The 26477-nt window shown below is 39.2% G+C and overlaps 1 protein-coding gene across 1 annotated transcript in view; it reads left to right on the forward strand.

Moving 5' to 3' along the window:
- The window catches only part of LOC131248930 (armadillo repeat-containing protein LFR), a 71250-nt gene that overhangs the window by 29019 nt on the left and 15754 nt on the right, over positions 1 to 26477 (forward strand). The window contains exons 2-4 of the mRNA XM_058249456.1: positions 18153 to 18322; positions 18949 to 19091; positions 19203 to 19456. Of these exons, the coding sequence (XP_058105439.1) occupies positions 18153 to 18322; positions 18949 to 19091; positions 19203 to 19456 (567 nt within the window). The remainder of the gene's footprint in view (positions 1 to 18152; positions 18323 to 18948; positions 19092 to 19202; positions 19457 to 26477) is intronic.

Here is a 26477-nt window from a genome sequence, read left to right on the forward strand (position 1 = left end):
TTAATACAATGGGCAGCACATGGTGACAAAAAAAAAAAATGTTTTCTCTTATTCATCAACATATGTCCTGCAAGCTTATATGATGCTTCATTATCTGTCACAATCTGCACTACATTCTCCTCTCCAATCTCTTCCACAACTTTATCCATTAGTCTAGTAATATAAGTAGAATTTTTTGTTACCTCTGAGGCATCAATTGCCTTGTGGTATATAGTTCCTAAATAGCAGTACACCATGAAGTTGATCATGTTGTGTCTGGTTGGGCAAGTCCAACCATCACACATGATCGTGCATCCTCTGGCTTGCCATACAGGTTTAAAGGTAGCCACGTATGCTTTTACATCCGTATACTCTGCATCTATCGATTTCCCTCTAATTTTCTTAGCCGTGGGAGCTTTTATTCCTTCACCTGCTTCTGCTGCTACATCAATTACCACCTGCCAATTGGAGAATTGGCCGCGTTAGGAGGTATGTTGGCATGTATAAATAACTTTACTGCTACTCTACCGAATTTCTCAACGGAAGTTCTACTCCACATTTGTTCTATCTTCTTTTGTTTAGTTGATTTTTTAAAAAACAGGATTGGATCAATAGAGGGTCTCTTAGGCTCATTTACTTCTTCATCCAAACGTATAGGGGCATCACGCACTGACCCATGCGTGCCAAACATGAGGCGACGTTCTTCCTCTTCATGAGCTAGACGCAAGCTCTCTCCTAGCTATAGTTAATTCCCGATCTGAATCTTCGTTAGAATCAATAATATCTTTATCACGAACGCCCATATATTCAGGACTAAACACCTCCTGTCGAGCTGCATTCAAAACATCATCTTTCTTCTTTTGTACAGCAGCACGCTTACCCTTCGACTCATCCAGACTAGCTTGCATTAAAAGCATTATTTCATTTGGTACTCTAGTACGTGCTGCAACTTGACCCTTTCGATGTGCCAAATATTGTTTGAGACGGGTAATTCCACCAGTCACTAGTCTATCATAATACTTGCACTTCATTTGGTGCCTAGTACCACCAACCCTCTCACATTGTTGCCATCCAATATCCTCACTTGTTGTTGGCCAGACCCAGACATTTCTTTAAGTTTAGGTAGATACTAGATAATTAGATATAGATTAGATGTAAGTATGAGTATATGACCTATGTCAATAAAGATGATTTTATGTTCCAACTAAATCCTAAGAAGCTCCAAAACCTGTCCAATATAAGCAAATAAAAACATAAAGTCACTAATTCAAAAATAGAAAAAAATTATAAAATGACACCACAAATTTGTAAAATGCACATTAACATGTTCTACTATAATTAACACATCAAATTCTATAATTAAATCAGCAAATCATTCATTAAAAAATGATTTTTCGAATTTTTTAAAAAAAGGGCCGAAATTAGTTCATAAATAGAAAAAAATATAAAAAAATATAAAATGGCACCACAAATCTGTAAAATGCACATTAACATGTTCTACTATAATTAACGCATCATATTCTATGATTAAAATAACAAACCATTCATTAAAAAATGAATTTTCAAATTTAAAAAAAAAGGGTCGAAATTAGTGCGTAAATAGAAAAAATATAAAATAACACCACAAATCTGTAAAATGCATATTAACATATTCTACTATGATTAACACAGCATATTCTATGATTAAATTAGCAAACCATTCATTGAAAAATGATTTTTCGAATTTTTAAAAAAAGGGCTAAAATTAGTGCGTAAATAGAAAAAAATATAAAATGACACCATAAATCTGTAAAATGCATATTAACATGTTCTACTATAATTAACACATCATATTCTATGATTAAAATAGTAAACCATTCATTAAAAAATGATTTTTCGAATTTAAAAAAAAAAGGGCCGAAATTAAGGCGTAAATAGAAAAAAATATAAAAAAATATAAAATGACACCGCAAATCTGTAAAATGCACCTTAACATGTTCTACTATAATTAGCACATCACATTTTATGATTAAAACAGCAAACCATTCATTAAAAAATGATTTTTCGAATTTTAACAAAAATTGCCGAAATTAGTGCATAAATAGAAAAAAATATAAAAAATATAAAATGACACCACAAATCTGTAAAATGCACATTAACATGTTCTACTATAATTAACACATCATATTCTATGATTAAAACAGCAAATCATTCATTAAAAAATGATTTTTTGAATTTTAAAAAAGGGCCAAAATTAGTGCGTAATAGAAAAATATAAAAAAAATATAAAATGACACCGCAAATCTGTAAAATGCACATTAACATGTTCTACTATGATTAACACCATATTCTATGATTAAAACAACAAAGCATTCATTAAAAAATGATTTTTCGAATTTAAAAAAAAAGGGCCAAAATTAGTGCCTAAATAGAAAAGAATATAAAAAAAATATGAAATGACATCACAAATTTGTAAAATGCACATTAACATGTTCTACTATGATTAACACATCATATTCTATGATTAAAACAACAAAACATACAATAAAAAGTATAAATACTTATTTTTGATGAATTTCTGAAAAATGGTTCACGGAGCTTCGATTCAAGAAAATTCGTAATATAATGTTTTTTTTAATCTCAAATACCAAGCCAAGATTGGTCGAAAATAGTAATAGAAGGATTGAGTAAGAGTTTGGAAGCAAGTTGTTTTAAAAAAACTGAAAAAATAGAGCTTAAAAAGGAAAAAAATGACTGTTATTCGACCACTACGGCCTAGCCGTTACAGGGCCGTAACGGCCGTTACGCCTCGTAATGGGCATTACGGTACCAAAATCGAGGCATCGCCTGTTACGCCCCCGTATCGCGTAACGGGTTCTACCATTACCGTTACGTATTAGTCGTTACAGCCGATACGTAATGGATTCGGGACACCTTGGCCGCAACACGATCTTTTATACCTATGCAAAGTGTGGTGATAAGAGTTGCAAGATGATCGTGGATAGTGGTAGTTGTGTTAATGTGGCATCAACTGACACTGTGAGCCGTTTGGGCTTGAAGCTCGAAGCCCATCCTTAACCCTATAGAGTATCTTGGGTTGATGAGACTTCCATTCCAGTCTCGCACCGTTGCCTTGTTCTTATTCAGTTTGGATCATATAAAGACACACTTTGGTGTGATGTCGTTCCTATGGATGTTGACCATATTATTTTGGGTAGGCCTTGGCTTTATAATAGAGATGTCACTATATTTGGTCGTTTAAATGTGTACACATTCTGGTTTGATGGCAAGAAAGTCAAGCTAAATCCACTTCCACCCAAGAACACGACTGGAAAGGAGTCCATCATAAAGAGTGGTGTGAGCAGCTCGAAGGAAGTGAATGAGTCGAAGTCCAAGTGTAAGCCTCTCTATATTCTAAATGCCAAAGACTTTGAGCGAGAGACTACGTCGGACTCGGTGGTGTATGCCGTTGTGGCTAGGGAGTGCACTAGAGGCTAGTGTAGAGTTACCCACTGAAGCCATTTCGGTAGTGGATGAGTTTCATGATGTCTTTTCTGAGGATCTACCGAATGAGCTTCCCCCTATGAGGGATATATAGCATGCCATTGATTTAGTCATCGAGGCAACTCTACTAAACCTCCCTCATTATAAAATGAACCTAAAGGGGCATGCAGAGTTGAAAAGATAGATTGATGAGCTCCTAGAAAAGGGTTTCATTCGAGACAGCATGAGCTTGTGTGCCATGCCCGCCCTTTTTACACCTAAGAAGGACGACACATGGAGAATGTATGTTGATAGTAGGGCCATCAACAAAATCATAGTCAAGTATCAGTTTCCCATACCGCGTCTTGATGACATGTTGGATATGATGGCTAACGCTATTATCTTTTCAAAAATTGACCTCAAAACTGGTTATCACCAAATCCGTGTATGCCCTGCTGATGAGTGGAAGACAACCTTCAAGATGAAGGATGGGCTATACGAGTGGCTAGTCATGCCTTTTAGGCTGACTAATGCCCCAAGTACTTTCATGCATGTGATGACTCTAGTGTTGAGGCCCTTCATGGGGAAGTTCTTGGTCGTCTACTTTGGTAATATCTTGATTTATAGTATGACCAAGGAACAACACCTCAACCATTTGAGGCAAGTTTGTGGGATCCTTAGAGTTGAGAAATTGTACGCCAACCTAAAGAAGTGTCCGTTCATGTTTAGTAGTGTTATCTTCTTAAGTTTTGTTGTGTCAGCTGAGGGTGTGTCGGCGGATCCCGAGAAGGTTAAAGCCATTGTCAATTGGCCTGAATCCTGCAATATTCACGAGGTGCGCAGCTTTCACGGCTTGGCTACCTTCTATAGGCGGTTCATTTGAGGTTTTAGTTCCATTAAGGCTCCCATCACGGATTACATAAAAAAAAAAGGAGAGTTTCAATAGATGAAGGCTTCAAGGAGATAAAGGTTAGGATGACTGAAGCTCCAATCATGCGGCTTTCGGATTTTTTGAAAGTTTTTAAAGTCACATGTGACGTGTCAGGAGTCGGCATAGGAGTACTTAGTCAGGAATGACACCCAGTTGCCTTTTTTAGTGATAAACTGAATGAAGTGAAGCAAAAATACTCCATCTATGACAAAGAATTCTACGCGGTAGTGCAATCATTGCATCACTGGTGTCATTATCTATTGCCGCAAGAATTCGTCTTGTTTTCAGATCACGAGGCCTTGAGATATCTGAACTCTCAGAAGAAATTAAACCCTAGGCACGCCAAGTGGGTCCAATTCCTTCAAGAGTACACTTTTGTGCTTAAGCACAAGGCCAGTGTAGAGAATAAGCATACCAATGCGTTGAGTCGTCGAGTCGCGTTACTCAATTCCGTGAGTGTCGAAATCACGGGCCTCGAGCATGTCAGATAGGATTATTCTGAGTGCCCAGATTTTGGAGTTGTGTACGCATCGTTGCTAGAGAGTCCGTCAGGAGCTAGCAGTAAGTACTTGATTTGAGACGGATATTTGTTTAGGAGTGATCGCTTATGCATGCCGCGCACCTTCCTCCGCGATTTTCTTGTCTGGGAGTTATATTCAAGAGGGGTCGCGGGTCATTTTGGTTGAGACAAGACCATTGCCCTGGTGGAGGATAGGTTTTATTGGCCAAGCCTTAAGCGAGACGTGGCCAAAATTATAGGGCAATGTCGTACTTGTCAACTGGCAAAGCAGAAATAACAAAATACGAGACTATACACACCTTTGCCAGTTCTATTCATCCCTTGGCAGGACATCAGTATAGACTTCGTGCTTGGGCTCCCCAAGACTATTCGGAAACACGATTCCATATTTGTTGTTGTGTACCGTTTTTCTAAAATGGCCCACTTCATTCATTGTTCTAAAATCTTTGACGCATCTCATGTTGCCAAGCTGTTATTTAGTGAGGTCGTCAAACTTCATGGGTTACCAAAAACCATAGTGTCTAACCGTGACATGCGATTCATGAGTTATTTTTGGAAGACACTATGACACATAATGAATACTAGACTCCAATTTTCTTCTACTTACCACCCTCAGACTAATGGTCAAACTGAGGTGGTCAATAGGAGCCTAGGGAGTTTGCTCAAATGTTTAGTGGGGGAGCACACTAGGACGTGAGACACCGCACTACCTATAGCCGAGTTTGCATTTAATAGTTCTGTCAATAGGTTCACAGGTTTAAGTCCTTTTGAAGTCGTTACTGGTTATAAACCTATGAAGCCTATTGATCTTGTCCCTATGTCACTATCCCATAGGCCATCAGAGTTTGGAGAGTCCTTTGCGCATCACATTCATTCATTGCATCAAGAAATCAGGCGAAAGATCACTACTAGTAATGAAATCACAAACTTTCTGCAGACCAACATAAACGTTTCAAGGAATTCAATGTAGGAGACTTTATGATGGTCCGCATCAGGCCAGAGCGGTACCCTCAGAGAGCCATTCGTAAAGTACACGCACGTAGCACTGGACCATTCAAAATTATAAAACGAAACAGTCTCAATGTGTATGTGGTAGATCTTTCACCTTCCATGGGAATTAGTTCCAAATTCAAAGTGGAGGATATAGTTGCATTTCAGGGGACCTCTGAAACATTGTCCAGCCTCTCACCTAACCATCCTGATTTCCTAGACCTTTTCCTTAATCCATGGCCTCTTTCCAACTCTTCTTCATAGCCTCTACCTCCCATACCTACCCTTCCCACACCTAGAGAGGAGATGGAGGATATCCTGGACCATCAGGTGGTATCAACGTCGGATGGCGGGTTTTAAAAGTACCTGGTTAAATGGAAGTCACGCCCAGCTTCAGATAGTACATGGCTCACTGAGGAAGAGCTTCAATGAGTTGATCCTGACATTTTAGAGCGGTTTAGGAGTTCTGTTTCGCCAGTGGCGAAATCTTCGTGGACGGGGAGAGTTGATGGGGACATTTTGCGCACACGCATGCCTCCCTTATGCACGTATGCAAGGATGAGGAGGGCCCCACCATTGATCTGGATCGATGATGACATCTATGGAGGGCCTCTTAGTTACAGGACCGTGTTTTGGTTCCTTAGAGTGGATCCGATCATCATGTGTATCCCACCATTGGATCTCATGATCGTGGCCTACTACCCTAGATGATTTAGGACTTTGATTTTTGCTTATTGTTGTTATTTGGAACATCATGAAGGATTTATATTGCTTTGATTAGTTGTTATTTTTGTTACTTCGTTTCCAAGTAATAGTGTGCGCACATGGTGCGACTTTTGGGGTATAGGGTTTTCTTATAAATAGGCATCCCCTTGTAGGTTTTTTTCATTGAAGATTATTAATAAAATTCTGCATTTTCCTGCTTCTCTGATTCTCAGAGTTGTGGAAATCTAATTGGGTACGAAACGCTCCCTTTTTCAAAGGGCTAACTACCATGGTGCGAAGCCACATCCATCCCAAATAGCCCCCACCTCCTACTCACAATATTCATCATCTCCCACAGCCATTCAATCATCAAATCCACCCCCTTTTGCAGCCGATCTTTCCTCTATAGCAGATTTGCAGAATCAGGCCCTACAGGAGGGCTGAAACTTCGAGCAGACGTCGGATCATCCTGAAATGTGGTGTGTGTGTGGCCCACCCCTGGTTGACCAGACTCAAACTTGCCTTTTTTGGGTTCGTGGGCCCCACACACGTGTGGGTAGGATCCTATGCACGTGCGTTTGGACCCTGCTGTTGTCCACACGTGTGGAAACTCTTGGGTTCGTCTCTCTCCTCTATTTCACTCCTCTCTAACCTTGTTTCCCTAACTCTAACCCTAGATAATCCTAAATCCTACGTTCTATTCCACTTTTGCAAACCCTAAGTGTTCCCGATTTGAAACATGTGAATTCCTTGGATTGGGAAGTAATTCTTTGCATGCGTGGATAAATCTACTCTCTTTTGAGCATTGTTTGGTCTATAATTTTTAATTGATCCAGCCCTAACATGTGTAGGATTGGACCCTTGTAGATTCCCCTTGTTGAATGCTTGACTTTTTTGTGGGATGTGGAAATTTTGTGATTGTTTCTAAATTAGTATGATCTAAAGTTTGAAATTTTGCATATCATAATTAATTTTCATGTCTTGCATTACCTAGTGCAGAAGTCAAGCCTGATTCACTTTATATCCCTTCCAGTGAGAGGAACTTGGTTTTTTGGAGTGAGTTGAGGTCGATGGACCTTCTCGTGATAAAGATGCCACTTCTTATGGAAGCTTTGATGGCAATAGAAGACTCATCCCTTCCATGGAGGAGGTAGAGATTCATGCAAGGAGATCCTTCTTCCAGAAGATCATCAGGCTATTGTGGTGACCATTGCGGTGGAAAGCTTCTCTGGAGGTACGTACAAAATTGTAGGGTCAGAGAGCGTTGAGGTGGAATCTGGTTGCTAGAAGTCTATATGGGAGTTGTTGGAGGCGTTGGTGGTGACTCCTCTCCATGCAGAGATAGTGAAGGAGGGCCCGTGTGTTGTAATTGTGAAGGATGTTGGGCAGGTTGTGGAGTTGCAAATGACACTGTAGGGGGTAGAGCACATCACGGAGGAACAATTTTGTTGGGCTAAAGATACTATAGAAAGGGTGGGAGGTCCACTTGGCCTTTCTTTTGGAGCTCGGGATGAAGACGTTTTTTTTTTTTTTCCAGTTCACCAAAGCCAGAGGAGCCCAATGGCAGCAAGATCTCTAAGAGATGAGGCTTAAAAAATCCCCCAAGGGTTGGAGAGAGCTTCTGAGCCTTCAATGCTCTATCAATTACAATTCAAATGGTAAGGCATTTGGTGGGAAGAGGGTGAGATTGAGCAAAGACAATTATTATTCTTTCCTGAAATGTGTGGGGTTTGAAGTGTAAGTTCAAGAGGGCTGACATTCGAAAAGTTTGCAAAAAGTCGAAGGTAGAGATCATCTCGTTGTAGTAAACTAAGCTCCGATCTGTTGACAGAGGTATGATTGATTCCATCTGGGGGATAAACCAGAAAGAGTGGGTTGCTGTCGATGCATCTAACACAACAGGAGGTATTTTAGTCTCCTGGAACTTCGAGGTTTGGAGGAAATCATGTTGCTAGTTCTTTCTCTTTTTCCGTTCTCCTTAGCCACATCTCTTCTAGTTTTCAATGGGTATTTATTGTTGTGTATGGGCCATGCAATTATAGCTTGTGTGATCAGCTCTGGGTTGAGCTCGATAGCATTAGACAGCAATGGGTGGTCATGTGGTGTGTTGGGAGGATTTTAATGTAGTTTGTTTTTCTTACAAAAAATCTAAGGGTGGTCGGGTAACCGGGAGCATGAGGTTATTTTTTAGGTTGGGTGGGCCGTCTGGATCTCGTGGATTTACTGTTGGGGGGGAGCTAAACACTTGGTCAAATCTCAAATGGGTGAGAAATTGCGACGCTTTCATGCTTGGACAGATTCTGTGTCTTCTTATTGGGATTGGAAATTTCACTTTGGTTTCATAGCGTAGTCTCCCTATGATGATCTCAGATCATTGTCCAATTGTTTTAGAGGTGGTTGTTGATAACTGGGGTTTGTGGCCTTTAAGATCTGAAGCTTCTTGGTTGGAAATTGATGGTTTCCCGCAACTTGTTGATTGGTGGGCATCCTTCTTAGTTGCTAGTTACGTCGGTTTCAAGCTTAGTAGAAAGTTGAAATTGTTGAAGGGTAAAATTAACATTTGGAAGACAGAGGTTCTTGGTGCTTGTGAGGTAGAGTTTGATAGTATGGCGGAAGAGATTCAGGAGTTTGATCTACTAGAGGAGAATGGGAGTTTGTTGGTGGAGGATAAGAAAAAAAGGGCGGTTCTGCTTCTATCTTTTTCCAACTGATGTAAAGAAGAGGAGATTAAATGATGTTAGTGTTTGAGAGTGGTGTGGCTCAAAGATGGGGATAAAAACACTAAATTTTTCCATAGTACTGCTGGTGCCAGGGCTCGGATTAATAAAATGTCCTTGTTAATAGTGGATAGTTCGAGAACCTCAAATAAGAACAAAATTTGTGATTCAATTGTGGATTATTACATGAATTTTTTGATGGGAGAGGAGTTGGAGAGACTGCGAATAGGTAATCTTGAGTTCCAACCACTATCTTTGAAGGATGCCTCTTCTTTAGAAGCGCCTTTTTTGGAGGAAGAGGTGTTGACTGTGATTAGATTGATGTGCGATGATAAGGCCTCGGGTTCAGATGGGTTTCCCTTATTATTCTTTCAAAAATTGTGGCAAGTGGTCAAGATTGATGTGTGATGGACTTCATTTCAGAATTTTTTTGTTCTAGCCACCTATCTTTTGAAGCTAAGAGCTTCTTTCATTGCGTTGATCCTGAAAGTGGAGGGAGTGGAAAGATTGAAAGATTTTAGGCCTATCTGTCTCATTGGGGGCCCTTACAAAATTTTGGCCAAGATTGTTGCTTTCCGCTTTAAAAATGTTCTCTTCAAGGTCATATATGAGAATCAAGGTGCTTTGTTGTGGGAAGGTAGATTTTAGATAGTGCTCTCATTGCTCATGAATGCATTGATGCGAGGAACAAGGAAGGAAAAGTGGGATAATGTGTAAGTTGGACATTGAGAAGGCTTTTGATCACGTCGACTGGAAGTTTCTTGATTATATGCTCCTCAGATTGGTTTGTGGTTCAAAGTGGAGGGGGTGGATTGTAGCCTGTGTGCATTCCGCCTCCTCCATCCTTGTGAATGGTTTGCCTAAAGGGTTCTTCAGAGCTTTCAGCGAGCTTCTATAGGGAGATCCTTTATCGCCGTATTTGTTTGTGGTGATTAGGGAGGCGCTCAGATGTTGGCATGCAAATCAGCTACCTTCAGTATGTAGGTGATACATTGTTCTTTTGTGGTGCGGATGCAGTCTCGGTGGTCAATCTTCACAAGATTACGGTATGCTTTGAAGCCATCTCGGGGCTGGAAATTAACTTGGCTAAATCTGAGATGTTGGGTATTTAGGTGTGTGGGGATTGGTGCTACCTTGCTAACATTTTCGTGTGTAAGATGGGTTCCTAATGTAGGACATGATTTAATGCTAGCATGTAACGTGGAGATTATGAAAGAGTCAATAATGTAATTTAATTAACAAAAGATGCTAACCTACCCATTAATTAAGAGTAAACAATAGGAAATAATATCTGATTTAACCTAAATCAAATGCCCGCATGCTAAGAAATCACATAAATCAATTAAAACTAGGATCGATGGAAGGATAGAACTTCCAATTTAGTATAGGCACATTCCACACTCAATGAACAGATTTGTAGCTTTTATGATTAGGGTTAGGAAATGAGAAAATTTGAAATTAGGAAAATTAGGGTTCATGGGAATTGGAGATTTTGGAATTAGGGTTTTTAAAAATTGGGGAAAATAAAAAATTGAAGATCTAGGGTTAGAAGGTTGTAATGGGAAGGAAAAGAGTAAGATAAGAGAAGAAGAATACCTTTCGAAGAAGAGAGAGGAAGGATGTAAGAAGAAGAATACCTTTCGAAGGTGAGGAAGAGAAAGGATGTACCTTGGGGAATCCACCATCAAACAAGTTTGTACCCTTCCACAATTCAATATGAAAAGAGGTCTTTTTTTTTTTTTTTTTATAAAAAAAAAAAAAAAACCCTAGAAAACAATGAGGAAAATTCCTTCACACAAGAGAGCTTCTCTTCTTTTTTTTTTTTCTTTTTAAATCTCCACTAGGGTTGAAACTCCACTCCCCTTATGGTTTTATAATTAAAAAATTCGGAATTAAAAATCAGCATAATTACAAATATGCTACTCGCTTAAGTAAAGTGGTCTATCATCCAAAATAAGAAAACAAAAATATTTATTATCAATCCCAACCATCAAATAAATCCTAAAAATAACAAAAAGCATAAAGAAAACAAGATCAAGGTTCAAGGGGCTTAGATTAGGAAGATTTGGTGGCTCAATGGCCTGATAGACAAGATCCAACGGTTGGATTGACACGAAATAGAAATCCTATGACTAAAATAATCTCCTAAGCAGCCCACATGCATCATCCCAAAGTGGGGTCTTCCTGATGCACGTCCAATGCATGTGGGGTCTTCGAAATGGCCCGATGGGCCCCATTTGGAACTTGTCTTTCATCCATAAAGAAAGTTGCTTTGATATGGGTGGTCGTCTCCGTCTCTGGTACACCTGAGTGGGTCCTCTGATGTCCCCATCAGTTCCTTCAACACATCTCAGATTGCCCCTTTGCGTTGGGAAGTTGACCGTGCATCTTTGGGATTGGGTCATTGAAAGGATCGAAATTATCAAGCTGCAAATGTCGGTATCTCTTCTTGGGAGGGCACCTAACCTTCATTAAGGTGGCTTTCTCTAATATGCCCATTTATTTCTTGTCTCTTTTTAAGTGTCCTAAGTCTATGCTGGACAAGCTCAAGAAATTGAGGAGAGACTTCTTTTGGAAAGACGTTAAGGATGGGAGGAAGTTTCACCTTCTCAAGTGGGAAAGGCCATGTAAAACATTAGAGGAAGGGGGTGCTAGGTTTAGGAGCTGGGGGGACATGAATATCGCTCTCCTAGGGAAGTGGTTTTGGAGATTTGGTTCTGAGCTAGATAGATTGTGGAGAGAGGCCATTGTGAACAAGTGTGGAGTGTTGAGGGGTTACTGGTTCGTGAAGAGATCTTCTTAATATAGAGCCTCATTCATTTGGAAGGCGATTGCAGTGACAAGACAATTGGTTCGAAGGGGCATTGCCTTCTCCCTTGGTAGTGGGGGCCTGCATTCGGTTTTGGGTGGATGTTTGGTGTGGTAACTCAGCGCTACAAGATTTATTCCCTAGAGTGGCCAATCTCGCTCCCGATCGTTATATCTTGGTTTTGGAGTGCTTTTCCGTCTACAATGGTCAGGTTGTTTGGATCCCTCGTCTTTGGAATATGTCGGATGATGAGATTGTCAAGTTTGTTGGGCTCTTGGAGCTTCTCAACGATATATTCCCTTCTCAAGAGATAGATTCAGTGTTATGGTTGGCGCATCCTTCCAACAAATTCTCCATCTGGTTTTTTTTTTTTTTTTTGTTGCACCAACCATCAGGCTTGCTGCACCCCTATCATTCATGGTTTTACGGTGCCCCTCCTCGTGTAGCGGCTTTTGTTTGGCTCATGGGCAGGAAGAAGATCCTCACAACGGACAATCTTCAGAGGAGATCCATTTTTGTTTCCATTGGAGATGCCATATGCAATTAGGGATGAATCACAATGAGCATGAATATATAATGAGCATGAATATATTGGGAAACAATTTCAATAATGTAGAGATAAATGCAAGGGGCGATGGGTTGGAAGAGATATACTAGGAATGAAGATTTGATCCCAACTAAAGCAATGGATGATGAGCAACACGATCAGACGCGCGCTGATCTGGACAAGATGAAGACAACCCACTAGTGATCAATGGCCCACATGTACCAACAATTTCTTCAGATCTGGAACACCGCAGATCGTAACGACAACAAAGAGGGAGCATCTTCAATGGCCCGACAATTGGATCATCAAACTAGTGGCCCAATTGGCCTATGAATCTATTAGATCCAGACATGGCATGAGGAAGATGAACAATGTCTTCACACCACCACTGACAATCCAAAACCCAACTGGTTTTGGGAAAATAAGAGCACAGAGATAGGTTTAGAACTTCAACCGCCAACTATAGTGGACCTCTCATTAGATGTTCTTCACTACCGGTCTAAGTAATAAGATCTAGAAGGATCTCAAGGCTTTGATACCATGTCAACCTCCCTAAATATGGACGATGATGTTGATGGACAGCGTGAATTAATTGCTGTAGTGCTGCGATAAAGAGGAGGAGAAGAGGAAGAGGAGTGAGAAAGACCGGGGGGGGGGGGGGGGGTGGTGTGTGTGGGGTGATGTGCGAGAGATACGCCCTCACTAGGGTTTATTATATTAAATATGTCCATAAAATGTGGGCCTACGACCCAAGCCCAGAAACACACCATAATACATATGATGAAGCCCAAAACTACATTTTCTACGAAAGTATTGCTCCATTTGCCACAAAATGTTTCCAACTCTTTAGCATCTCTTGTTTCTTGTCCCATTGAAGCATTTATGCTCAGGGATTCTTAGCTTGGTGACCTCCCTTGAAGTGGGCCCTTTTCCCAGATGATAAGCACAACTCCTCAATCACTCTCTCAAAATATTATGGATCCTAGCGATTTGGGCCTTGAGTACCTCTACAATACTCTTCTTGTCAATTTCAAGCAATTGGACTTGCCTTTGTATGCTCTTGTTGGACACTTCCTAAAGCTCCCAACTTCTCATCCCCATCGACCTTGGCAAACTCTAACCTAGCAATGCCATGCTCCGACAAGCCAAAGTCCATATATCTCATTGAGATGGGTGTACCTATTTGCTCTTTGGTTTGGAAGGGTTACTCCTCTCAGCAGCTTGCTTGCAATCACCATTGATGCTAACATAGTAACATGATACCACAAAACTAACATAGTGTTGATACCAATCATCATGAACTTGCTAATTCCTTAGCCACATGTTGTATGGCATTCAGGCAACCTACTATTGCTACTCTTGTCAGCCTTCACCCATGTGTACAACCAAGCGCTATGCATAAGAATTTGGCTCGGATGCTAGAAAACATGAGAGTGGGAAAGATCTTGCATTGCACTAAGAGCCTGTTTGTTTCAATGTAAATACTCGTAAATCCGTGGTAAAAGCATAATAATTACATCCACTGGCTATTTGGAAAGGGTGGAATTGCTTATAAAAAAGGGAGCAAAACTCAACCCTGTTTCATTACCAAAACTTTGTGGGCCCCACCATGATGTATGCGTTATATCCACATTGTCCATTCATTTCATTGCATGAGCCCAAAAATGGGGCAAATCCAAAGCTCAAGTGGACCACACCAAAGAAAACAGTGGGTTCAACGGTGCTGTCATTATTCCCATTGCTTTCTATGGTGTGGTCCACTTGAGCATTGGATTTGCCTCATTTTTGGGCCCATGCCTAAAAATGATTTGGCAAAATGAATGGACAGTGTGGACATAACGCATGCATCATGGTGGGGCCCACATAGTCTGCCTCGTTTTCCGAGTTAGGACTTACCAAAAAGTGTAGATGTCAACATCATACATTGATAGCTCTTGGCATTTACCATTGTAATTAATAAATGCTTAATTTAGTCAAATTACAAGTAAATACAACTTATCAAACATGTCCTAAGAGAAGATTATTTTAGTCCAAGTTGTGAGCTCTAGATGAGGAGAGCTTTATCAAGATATGATACACAAAAGGCCTAGATTACGCCACTTGGCATTGGGTTTTTACCCCAAGCACAACCAATATTTTGTGAGAGTGCCGCCGTAGCATCACTTTTCAAAACATTATTTTTCTACACCAGAAATCACTGTTTGCCTTTTTGTTTTTTGGACAAAAATGCCCATAATCACCTTTTTTTAATTTTCTATGCATTTGTATTTCCTTTTATCATTACTCTTTGGCAGAAACTCTCACCATAGAAAAATGGGTTCTACTTCTTCTTTTTACCTATTATATTGAACTAAGCTTGTTTGAGAAGAGAGGAAATTGGATGAAAAAAATTACAAATATTCACTCTTAAAAGATGGATTCTTCTTTTTTAATTTTTCAAAAGATTTTGCTTAGATGAGTCTTTTGCAAAGAAATAGATAAGAAAAAAGGAAAAGGGATAAAAAAGCTATACTTTTAGAAGATATGTTCTTTTTTCTACAAAGATTATGATCAGATGGGTCTGCTTAGGAAGAAAGTGATATAAGGAGATGAGATATATCAAAAACTCTACTTTTAGAAGATATGTTCTTCTTCTTTCTTCAAAAGATTAGGCTTTGATTGGTCTTTTGCCAAGAGCTGGACTCTGAGGCCTCTTTTGAAAGGTCAAACGGTGTTCAAATGAGATGATTCAAAGTCATTCTTAAAGTTTGTTGAATTATCTTTCTAACGAACCTAAGATCGCCTTGATTCGACCTGTATGAGAGAGTTATGAGCGTTTTAGTGGGACCGCATGATGCATTGTTCAAACCGCCATCACTAGCTTGGGCCCGCTTTGAAAGGTCGAACGGTGTCCAGATGAGGTGATTCTAAATCCATTTGAAAGATCGTCGAATTATCTTTCCAATGAGCATAAGATTGGCCCGATCAAACTTGTAACAAGTGAGTTATGACTGTTTTCATGAGATTGCACGATGTCTAGTCCAAATTGTGATTTGGGTATAGGCATTGTCTAAATTGTGATACGTACTTTGGGCCCACTTTTGAAAGGTCAAATAGTCTCTAAATAAGTTGATTCCAAAGCCATTTGAAAGTTCGTCGAATTATCTTTCCAACGAGCACAAAATCACCCTGATTTAATTAATAACAAGGGAGTTATGCTCGTTTCCGTGAGATCACACGGTGCATAGCGGAAATTGCGATTGTTGTTTTGTCCAAACCGCGATCAACATTTTGTCCAATCGCGATCAAAATTTTGTCCAAACCACGATCAACATTTTGTCCAAACCACGATCAACATTTTGTATAAACTGTGATCAACATTTGGACAAAATAGTAATCACAGTTCCCACCATGCAGCGCGCGGTCTCACAGATGCGGGCATAACTTCCTCATTATTGGTCATATCGGGGCGATCTTGTGCTTGTTGGATGGATAATTTGATGAACTTTCAAATGGCTTTGAAATCAGCTCCTTTGGAGACCGTTCGACCTTTCAAAAATGAGCCCAAAGTCTGAATTACAATTTGTACAAAACAACTATCGCGGTTTGGACAATGCATTGTGTGGTTCCATGAAAACGGTCATAACTCCCTTGTTACAAGTCGGATTGGGGTGATCTTATTCTCGTTGAAAAGATAGTTATACGACTTTCAAATGGATTTCTAATCATCTCATTTGGATACTTGTTTGACCTTTCAAAAGTGGGCCCAAAACCATGATTGCGGTTTGAACAATACATCACCTAGTCCTGCTAAAACACTCACAACTCTCTCGTTACAGGTCGGATCGGGGTGATCTTAGGCTTGTTGGAAAGATAATTCGACAAACTTTTGAATGACTTTGGAATAATCTCATTTAGACATAATTCGACCTTCTAAAAGTGGACCTAAAGTACAACTCTTGGTAAAAGACCAATCTAAGCCTAATCTTTTGAAGAAAGAAGAAGAACCTATCTTCTAATATTAGAGTTTTTGATACCTCTCATCTCCTTATATAAGTTTTTTTCCAAGAAGGCCCATCTGTGCATAATCTTTGTAAAAAAAGAAGAACCCATCTTCTAAAAGTGGAGGGTTTTTTTTTTTTTTTTTTTAAATATTTATATTTATAATCTATTCCTCTCTTTTCTTTTCTTCTATCTGTTTCTTAGCAAAAGACCCATCTAAGCAAGATCTTTTGGAAAAAAAAGTACCCATATTTTAAAAATGGAATATTTATAAATTTTCATCTAATTTCGTCTCATTTTCTTTTCAAACAAGCTCAGTTCAATATAATAGGTAAAAAGAAGAAGAATAACCCATTTTTCTGAGGTAAGAGTTTTTTCTAGGGAGTAATGATAAAAGGAGTACATGTGCATAGAAAATTGGAAAAGGTGATTATGGGCATTTTCGTCCGAGAAAAAGGCAAACGGAGTTTTCCGTTGTAGAAAAATAATGTTTTGAAAAGTGATGCTATAGTGGCACTCCCACGAAACAGTGGATTTGCTTGGGGTAAAACCCTTTAGCATTTGTCCAACGGCTTGGGAACCTTTTGGAATTTCTAGAGCATCTAAACATGCCTAGCTACAAAACATATGCTCGGGAACTCTACAATTCTCTAGAGATCTATTCAAGATTCTTCAAATGTGTAGCCTACTCTAGAGCGTTCTACACTCATGCCATGCAAATGCTTTCTATTATGTACATGTTAAGCAAAAAATGGCCAAGGCTATGGTGTAGCCTCTTTGCTGTCACATCATGCTTCCAGGTGCCCAACACTTTGCTGTGTAATGCGGCCAATTGAGTAGCTGGTTTTAAAAATACTTCCCTCTAGTTTCATAGGTATGTGACGTCAATAGAATGAAAGATGGTTAAGAAAAGAAATGGAACTATGGTTAGCATTCTACTGAAATGGGATGGTGGGATCTTCCAAATTTATTGGCATGGCCAATACACAACAAGGTAGCATTCTACTGAAATGGCAGATCTTCCAAATTTATTGGCATGGCCAATACACCGCAAGGTGTTCCATAAAAGCAACGGTGGCCATCGCTGTTACTCTTAAGATCCGGGTTGTAACGGCCCCCCCCACCCACCCAACACGCACACACACACACACACACTTTTTTTTTGAAAAAAATCTGTTTTGGAATCATTACGGGCCATTACGAGTCACTTTTTTTTTTTTGGTAATGGCCATTAACGCTACGTAACTGTTTTCGCATACGATGATCCACAGTGAAGCTTGCAATATCAGCTGGTTGGACTTTGGACACCGGACCATAGGTCCAACTTGTGCAAACTGAAAACCCAAGGATGCATAGCCTTGGATTAGGATCTTCTAATTCCTTAATTGTGTAATAGGCAAATAGCCGACTGCGTGGAAGTATTTTGTACTCTTTTAAGTAAATCTTTCTTGTTAACAAATAAGTTCTACCATTAAATATCTCACAGATGGATCATATTTATTATTTTACAGACCAAAATAACAAAAGGATAGTCCTGGCTCTGCAAAGTGGGTTGAAGAGCGAATTGACATGGGCACTAAATACCCTTACATTGCTCTCCTTCAAAGAAAAGGATGAAATGCGTCGGGATGCAACACCTCTTGCTAAAATACCTGGCTTGCTGGATGCTCTTCTCCAAGTTGTAGGTGTTGTTGACTTCTATTTTTCTCTTGTTGGTTTAATTTTGCCTATGCTGCTGCTTGTCTTCTTCGGACACCCTCCTAAGAAGCTTATCCCCAAGAAAGCTAGTATACTGATTTTTACAGCATTCAGATGTTTTCATGTTAGATTCTACTGATCATCCATGATCCAGACCTTTGATCTGGTATGGTGGCTCTGCTATTTGATGGGGGCATCCCTAAAGATTCTCAGCTATCCAATCTTTGTCCTTTTGCCCCAGGCAACTGCTGTATATATATATATATATATATATATATATATAACCTCTATTTGTATGCCACTGGTTGGGAGGTTAGGATCTTCCTATCAAGGAGGACTTTTAGGCCTCCCTGTTGACTCTGAATACCCATCAGATCAATGGTCTAGATAGGTGAGCCATGGTATCCACTTTTATGGAATGGGTGTTATTGAGACCCTCTTCATGTCATGGTGTAGCAGGACATGATAATTCTTGTACTAAGAAGCTTTTAAGGGCATTCCATTTGTTAACTTTGAAACTTCTTCACCTACTCTATTGGTCTTTCTGGAACTCAATTTCTGCATTGCCAATTCATTTCGATACAACAAAACAACATTGTTGCAAGACAGGTTGATGACTGGCGTGACATTGCTTTTCCTAAAGACACCACAAAGCCACCCAGGGTCAGATTGTTGGGTGAGAATTCTGTAGTTACAGGGTTTGGGAATGAGTATGAGACGAAGGGCCCAGACCATCCTCTCTCCCACCACAGGTAATCTAACATGATTTCTTCTCTTCTTTTACGTGGATTGCCAATCTGCAAATGGCATGCTTTTTAAATTCCAAGTCAGGACCCTGAAGACAGGTTTTTCTTCTTTGGCAGCTCTGTAACCAGCTTGTCCAATTCAGAGAACTCGGTAAGTAAGGGCTCTAAGAATCGTTCGTTGGAGTGGTGGTATGATGAAGATGGTCTTTTTAATGTGGATGAAGAAGGACGAGCAGAAAAGCATGTGTGTGCTGTTGCCGCTTCGAATATCATACGCAACTTCTCTTTCATGCCAGACAATGAGGTGATTATGGCACAACATAGGCATTGCCTGGAAACAGTGTTCCAGTGCATAGAAGATCAAAATACTGGTGAGAACGGCTCTGGCCTACTTTCTCTGTTCCGTCTCTTTCTTCAGGAGCTAAGATTCATTTCTTAGGTATATGAAATATTGTTTCTCAAATGTTGCATCTCTTCTGAATTTATGGTACTTCTAGATGTACCCATAATTAGCAAATGTGCGTATTATATCTGTATTTACTGTATTTTTGTAAAAACGTTTAATATTCTGTGTAATTCCAAAGATACGGATTAATGCCCTTATGTATGATATGTGGTGTATAAAACATGTATAATATGCGTTTTATACACATTCATCTATAAAACGTCTTGTTTAAAAAAACCCTGACCTAATATACAAAAATGGCTAAGCAAATGGGCGCATTCTGCCTTTCCTTTGTATGCCATCCACTGGCCCCAACCTCATTGAATCCAATGGCAGTCTGTCCGTCTGTGGTTGCTCATAGCTCCCTGCCTCTGCTACTCTCTCTCTCTCTCTCTCTCTCTCTCTCTCTCTCTCCCCTTCGAAAAGCAAAAATGTTTTTGATACTACAGATGATACACACGCCCTAAAAAAATGTGCACATGGCATGCATTAACTCAAATTAAACCATTCTGGAAGTCCCAAAATCAGATTGGTGAGCAATGCTAACGTAGGATTCTTGGAAATTTGTTAGTTGAAATATGATCATCAGATTGTTATTATTATTATTTTTGTTTTCATCACCAAATAGATTTTCACAAGTCTGATAGTTAAATAATCAAATAAGCATAATACAAATGGGGACTCATAATGTATACAACATAATTTGAAATACTTATACATGATATGTGTCAATGTTTCGTGCATGTGGGCCCAGTTCCACGTGCACATAACACCAACAATATGCAATTTCTATGTGTTTGACTATTGTTTGTCACACTCTGAGTGTCAAATATTTTTGCTCCCAAGGGTTATTGTGGTTATTTAACCAGGATCCGAGACCTCCAAACTTTTTTGAGGGGGAGAAAGCTAAAAGGAATAGCCCAGCAAGCAACGGCTGAAAAGTACTCCGGTAGAGTGTGATTGTTGATACACATGAACTGAAAAAATTGATACGTAGGATGCATTAACTTAGAATAAACCATCCAAATTGTGGGAGCTACTATAGAATGGCGCTACCCCAAAAATCAGATTGTTTGAACAATTTTAACTCCAATTTTCCTTTTTTTGTCAACTTAAAATTTTGAAGTAGTAATTTTGGCTATTTTTAGCTCACCACCCAGTGGACAGAAACAAATTAATTATGTAAGCAAATTGGTATTTTTTTGGTTGATGATGCATCTCAATTTGAACGGTTAAATGTGAATTATGTATTATTTAGGGGATTTTATTGAAAACTACCTACTTAATATAGAATTTGCATTCTGGTACCTTTTTCAAAAAGGTTTTCAATATGCTACCTTATTAATCTAAGGCCTTGTTTGGCATTGTGGATTCGGAATACCTAGATTGGAAATCCCCTAGATTTGGAGTACCTTCGATTCAGAATTCTCCGATTGTGGTTTGCACTATGGATTTAGAATCCCCTCTAACTCTAATCCAAAAATAGCTATCACTTAAATTATGTAGTATATTTACATGAGTTTGAATTTAATTACTAAATCAACTTTAATATCTCTAATTGGTATAAATATGTGATATTTGATGTAATGATTGTAATAAGCCCATTGGAATATATATGTTGGCAAAAAAAGATCAAATTCGAAGCCTTGGATGGGCCACAAGCATAGGATCACAACCGAGCGACTAACCAACGTTTTTTTAATCGTTGATTTACATCGCCAATGTTTGGACTACTCAAATCATTCTATTGACGTAATTTTAGTGATACAGTTGATAATTAGATTGTTTTGGGACATCATTAACAGGCCATGTGTACCAATAGCTGTAGCTTAGTGACACGTGTTAAACATGTGACTCTCCTGCCTTTAAAAATGAGCAAAAACAAAAAAGAAAAAAAAGATTGGTAATCCAAGCAAAAGGGCAGGAATGCAAAACTCACCAAGAGTGAGGATTTGAAAACCCCTAAATTCGGAATACCCTCTAATCCACTTTGCCAAACGACCGATGGATTCGAAATACCCTCAAATCACCCCAAATCTGTGGTGCCAAATGACCCCTAAGGGTTTGTTTTGCAGTGTGGATTTGAGTGCATTCGAAATCCAAAATTCGTTTAGCAGTATGGATTGGGAGGCATTTGGAATTGAAGGTATTAAAATACACAGTTTTGCTGTGTTTTGAAATATCTCCCTGTTGTTGTGATTTGGAACCACATGCCTTTTTTGGCTCCATTTTAAAGGTTGGAGATTCGTATGTGTAACAAGAGTGTCCTTGGCTACTAATCTATTGTACATGTGACACACCAATGATACCCCAAAACAATCAAATTGTTGGTTGCATCACTAAAATTACCTTGCGACACACTAGTGATACCCTAAAACAATCAAATTATTGGTTGCATCACTAAATTACATCAATAGAATTATCCAAATAGTCTGAACATTGGCCATGTAAATCAATGGTTAAAAAATGTTGGCGAGTCACTCATTTGTGATCGTATGCTTGTGCCCCACCTAAGGCTAGGATTTTTTTCGTTTTTGGCCAAAAGCATATATTTCCATGTGCTTATTACAATCATTCTGTCATATATTATATATGCATACTAATTAGGGATATTAAAGTTGATTAGTAATCACATTCAAATTCTTGTAAATATATTACAAAGTTTCAATGCATTTCTATTTTTAGATTCTAGTGCATTTCGATTACAAGCTACCAAACACAACTGAGGATTCAGAATCACCTTGATTTGTGATTTGGAATCTAATACATTCCAAATACAAGCTACCAAACGGGCCCTAAGTAATTATCATTAGTGTACCTTACCTTCCCTTAGATTTCTTAATGATGACTTGGGTCAATAGTGCGAGCAAAGGGGTCGGCAGTTTGGGTGGGCCCCCCTCCCCCGATGTTTACACCTCAACCACCAGGTGCGTCACCCTCTGTTGGGCCTAGGGCCTAAAACTTAGCTCCATCCGTAATTTAGCTGGATGACACGATTGGAAATAACGGAAGGTACTCTAATCATTATTGCTAAGATTAATGAGGTAGCTTATTGAAAACCTTTTTGAAAATGGTAGTGGAACGTGAATTCTTTATTAATTAGGTAGTTTTTGGTAAAATTTACTATTATTTATGTAAAATGACAGTAATAAAGCAATACTAAGGTCCTAACCATCAAAGTGATGGCTATCAAATGGATTCTTGAATGGAGATTAATGAGGAGTCCAAATTCTACAGGTGAAATGAGTTTGTTACTATCAAATTCTCTATGTAATTTTTGAGTTACGCTTCATTTGTTATTGGGTCCGGAATTTGGAAAGTTATACTGTGGTACAACTATTTCACGTGTAAGTTTGAAGAGTAACCATCATTTTTAGTTGTGCAAAACCATCATGTGCTTATTATCATGATTATTTTTTATTTTTTATTTGTGTGTGCGTGTGTCTGGATTTTCGATGGCAAACTTTCATGTCAAACCATACTGTATCCGAACATATCCATCTCTGGCTTTTTGGCATTTACGTTTTTTATGGCTGAATTACTAACTGTATTCTTTAGTGTTTACAGCGAATAATACTCAAACTTCTGTTATCGTATTTTTGCCATATGCCGAATGCCTATGTATATACCTCTAACTGATTCTGAGATCATGCTTCTGGCCAAATCAGTTTCACCGTGTTTCAGGTTTTTGTTTTGGGCAGAATAGTACCTGAAACACATCGACAACTGATTTGGGGTGACAAAGGCAGAAGTAACGGATTCCATCTACTCTAGTTCTAGTTTTCCACACTACCCTAAACGTGCTTTTGAAATGGATAAACTTTTGTTCCACATGTGCATCACCGAAACCTGATTTGGGGTATATCCCAAGAGGCCTTTAGGAAATAATCAAACTATCCTAAAGTTCCAAGTAATTATTGCCTAAAGATATTGCATACATATAATGTCCTGGCCTCGCCTTTGAGACCTCGTTCAATACAAGTAGTTCACTAGCAGTCTTTGTTCGGATTCTTGAGATTAAGTATTCAAATAGACAGCCATACTGGTGAAAAGTTTTTTTTTTTTTTTTGAAAGATGACTATTGTATTAAGAAAACAGAAAAATACAAAAAGGAGATAAGAGTCCGCTGAGAATGCAGACTCTCTAAACTCCAATAAAGCTAAGATCACAGCCCTACAAGCAATCTACATAAGTAGCCCATTCTATCAATAGACAGCCATACTGGAGAAAAGTTATATCTTATATGTTTTCAAGGTTATCTCCAGGGTTTTTAATTGTCTTTGATTGAGACAATCAATTAGCTGTCTATGTTTCCATGACTTTCATAGGTTACCAATGTCCAGTCCATTCTCAATTTGTAGCTACCCAAGCTTATGGCTTTAACATTGGTTCCCACTTTCTGATGCCCATGACATTTTTAGTAGTCTACGAGTTACGTGCCCTTAAATCATGATGACTTGAATATTTATTCTTGTTCATTGTCATGCAACAATTTTGGAAGTTCTTGTTTATTATTTTGAAGTGCTAGCAACGGTTGCAATGGGCCACGTAGCCTGCCTGACCCGACGGGCCTGACCTTTGGGCTGGTTGGACCTAGCATGCATGGCCCGATCAATTTTCGGTTCAGGCTTGGGCTCAAGTCATTTTAGCTTGACCCAGCTCGGTCCAACCCGACTCTATCTGTACATGTGTCATGTTCACAAATATGCCATTCCAATCCTCAGGCAATCTATCTATCTTGAACATTGACGGTTACTTTCATTGTTGTAAAATCTCTATTTCTCCGTGCATGTGTAACCTACTTGATTAATAGATGGATTAGGCACATTCAAGTGGGAAATAGGGAATTTTATAAAATTTCTGGCTGGGCCGTGTCTGGGCCCAGGCAAATTTTTTTTTTTTTTTCCAGCTTGTGCCTGGGCCTGCTCTGCTAGGTCCATGCTTGGTCAGGCTGGGCTCAGGCCTCAAGTCTCAAGTGTTGGGCTGGGCCTGAGCCTAGCTTGGCCTGAACCATACCTGGCCCATTCCGAACCTAAGTGCTAGACATTATAGTGATAGCGAATCATCTGGTGTTTCTTTGGCATCTCATGGGAATTTATGGGATCTACTAGATATTGAAAGCAGTTAAGATTTACATTGGGTAGTGGGTAGGAACATGTCCCATAAACAGTTGGAGAGTCACAAGTACTGTTGTGAAGTTCGTGAAAATCCTCTTATTAAGATGAGGGGTTCTTACTTCTTAATTTAATTTGCTTATTTTTTTATCAATGGAGATCGGAGGTTTTGTTAAATACTACAGAGGGAGTGGGACACATGGGCAGGGAGGGCTGGAAGTAGAAGCTCTCAAAGGCCCAGGGATTGGGGTGATCACAGATGGTTCTTTATGAAGATTTTGTGATGGAGCGTGCATGGGCTAGTATGCCTGTAGAAAACAAGGTATTCCAAAACAGTAACATAACAACTGTTATGTAATTGACCTGTAAGGCTGTAATGGATCCATAATGGTCGGTTATGGGGCCAAAATAGTTTATTATTATTATTATTTTTTAAAGCCATAACAGCTGTTATGTCCAGTATGATAACGGTAATGGCAGTGGCTGTTATGGCTACTGTTACCGTTATAGAATACCTTGGTAGAAAAGGGTCAGCTAATAGTAGTTTGGTAAAACTAGAAGGCTCACATCATGGCCCTTCGGGAGACTAAACATCAGGCTATGAATTTGTTTATGATATCTTCAAGATGGGGTAATCTTCGCTTGGAGTGGGTCTCCTTAGATTTGTGGGAGCATTAGGTGGCATTGTAGTAATCTGGAATTGGATATTCCTTGAGAATGTGGATTCTTGGTGGGGGTCATTCTTGATCTTTGTTTTGTTGAAAGATTTTGAAAATGGATCTCATTTGGTATTCTTGTCTGTGTATGGGCTGAATGACTCTGCGCCAAGTATTCTGAGAGAAATTGGATAACATTCGAAACAGATGGCACTTTCTGTGATGTATGGTGGATAATTTCGTTGTCGTTTGATTCCCATCAGAAAAGAATGGATGTAGGATCATGAGCCAGATTTAGGACTTCAGCTGTTCGATTAGAAAACATATGCTGATTGATTTCCTTTTGGGGGAAGCAAATATACTTGGACCAACAATCGAGCACAAACGATTCTCAACCGCATTGACAAATTCTTGGCTTTGATCGATTGGGAAGATTTATATCAGGTGTCTCAGATGGTTTTCCCTCTCCCTGCATGAGATCACTGTCCTCCTGTCCTTGACTCTGGTATGGAGTCTTGGCATTCCACTCCTATTGTGTCTCAGATGGTTCTCCTTTGTCCTGTATGAGGTCACTGTCCTGTATGAGATCACTGGCATATTTGAGCTCGTATTGCTTGAAGAAGAGTGCTTCCAAGAGAAAGTGAAGGAATAGTGGAGCTCATTTTAGGTGGAAGGTTGTGCTATCCGTTGTTTGATGGTAAAATTAAGAATGTTAAAATGAAAATTAAGGAATGGAAGATGGGGCATTTTGAGAAGGTTGAGATGACAAAGACCAAAATTCTGTCTCAAACCCAGTATCTTGACAGAAAGAAGGGTTGCTTAATGTAGAAGAATGTAATAAGAGGAAATCACTAAGGCGAGAATTAGAAAAAAAAAAAAAAAGAAGCTAAAGAGGAAGTAATCAAAAGGGGGCAGAGATTTAGAGCTCTATGTCTAAAAGAGGGGTAGAACACCTAGTTCTTGCAGGGCATGGCTAATGCCAGGAGAAGAAGCAATGGCATTAATAGCATTATGGTTGATGTTAAGGATGTCTAAGTGATTAAAAATCTGTGATGCTGTAGTGAAATTTTACTCTAAGCAGCTGACAGTGGAAGATTGAAACAGGGCAAGGTTGGACAACCTTGATTTCAATCAAATTAATGATGAGGAAGCTGATTGGTTGAGAAGGCATTTGAAA

Source organism: Magnolia sinica, chromosome 6 (assembly GCF_029962835.1).
Source record: "Magnolia sinica isolate HGM2019 chromosome 6, MsV1, whole genome shotgun sequence".
Taxonomy (NCBI): domain Eukaryota; kingdom Viridiplantae; phylum Streptophyta; class Magnoliopsida; order Magnoliales; family Magnoliaceae; genus Magnolia; species Magnolia sinica.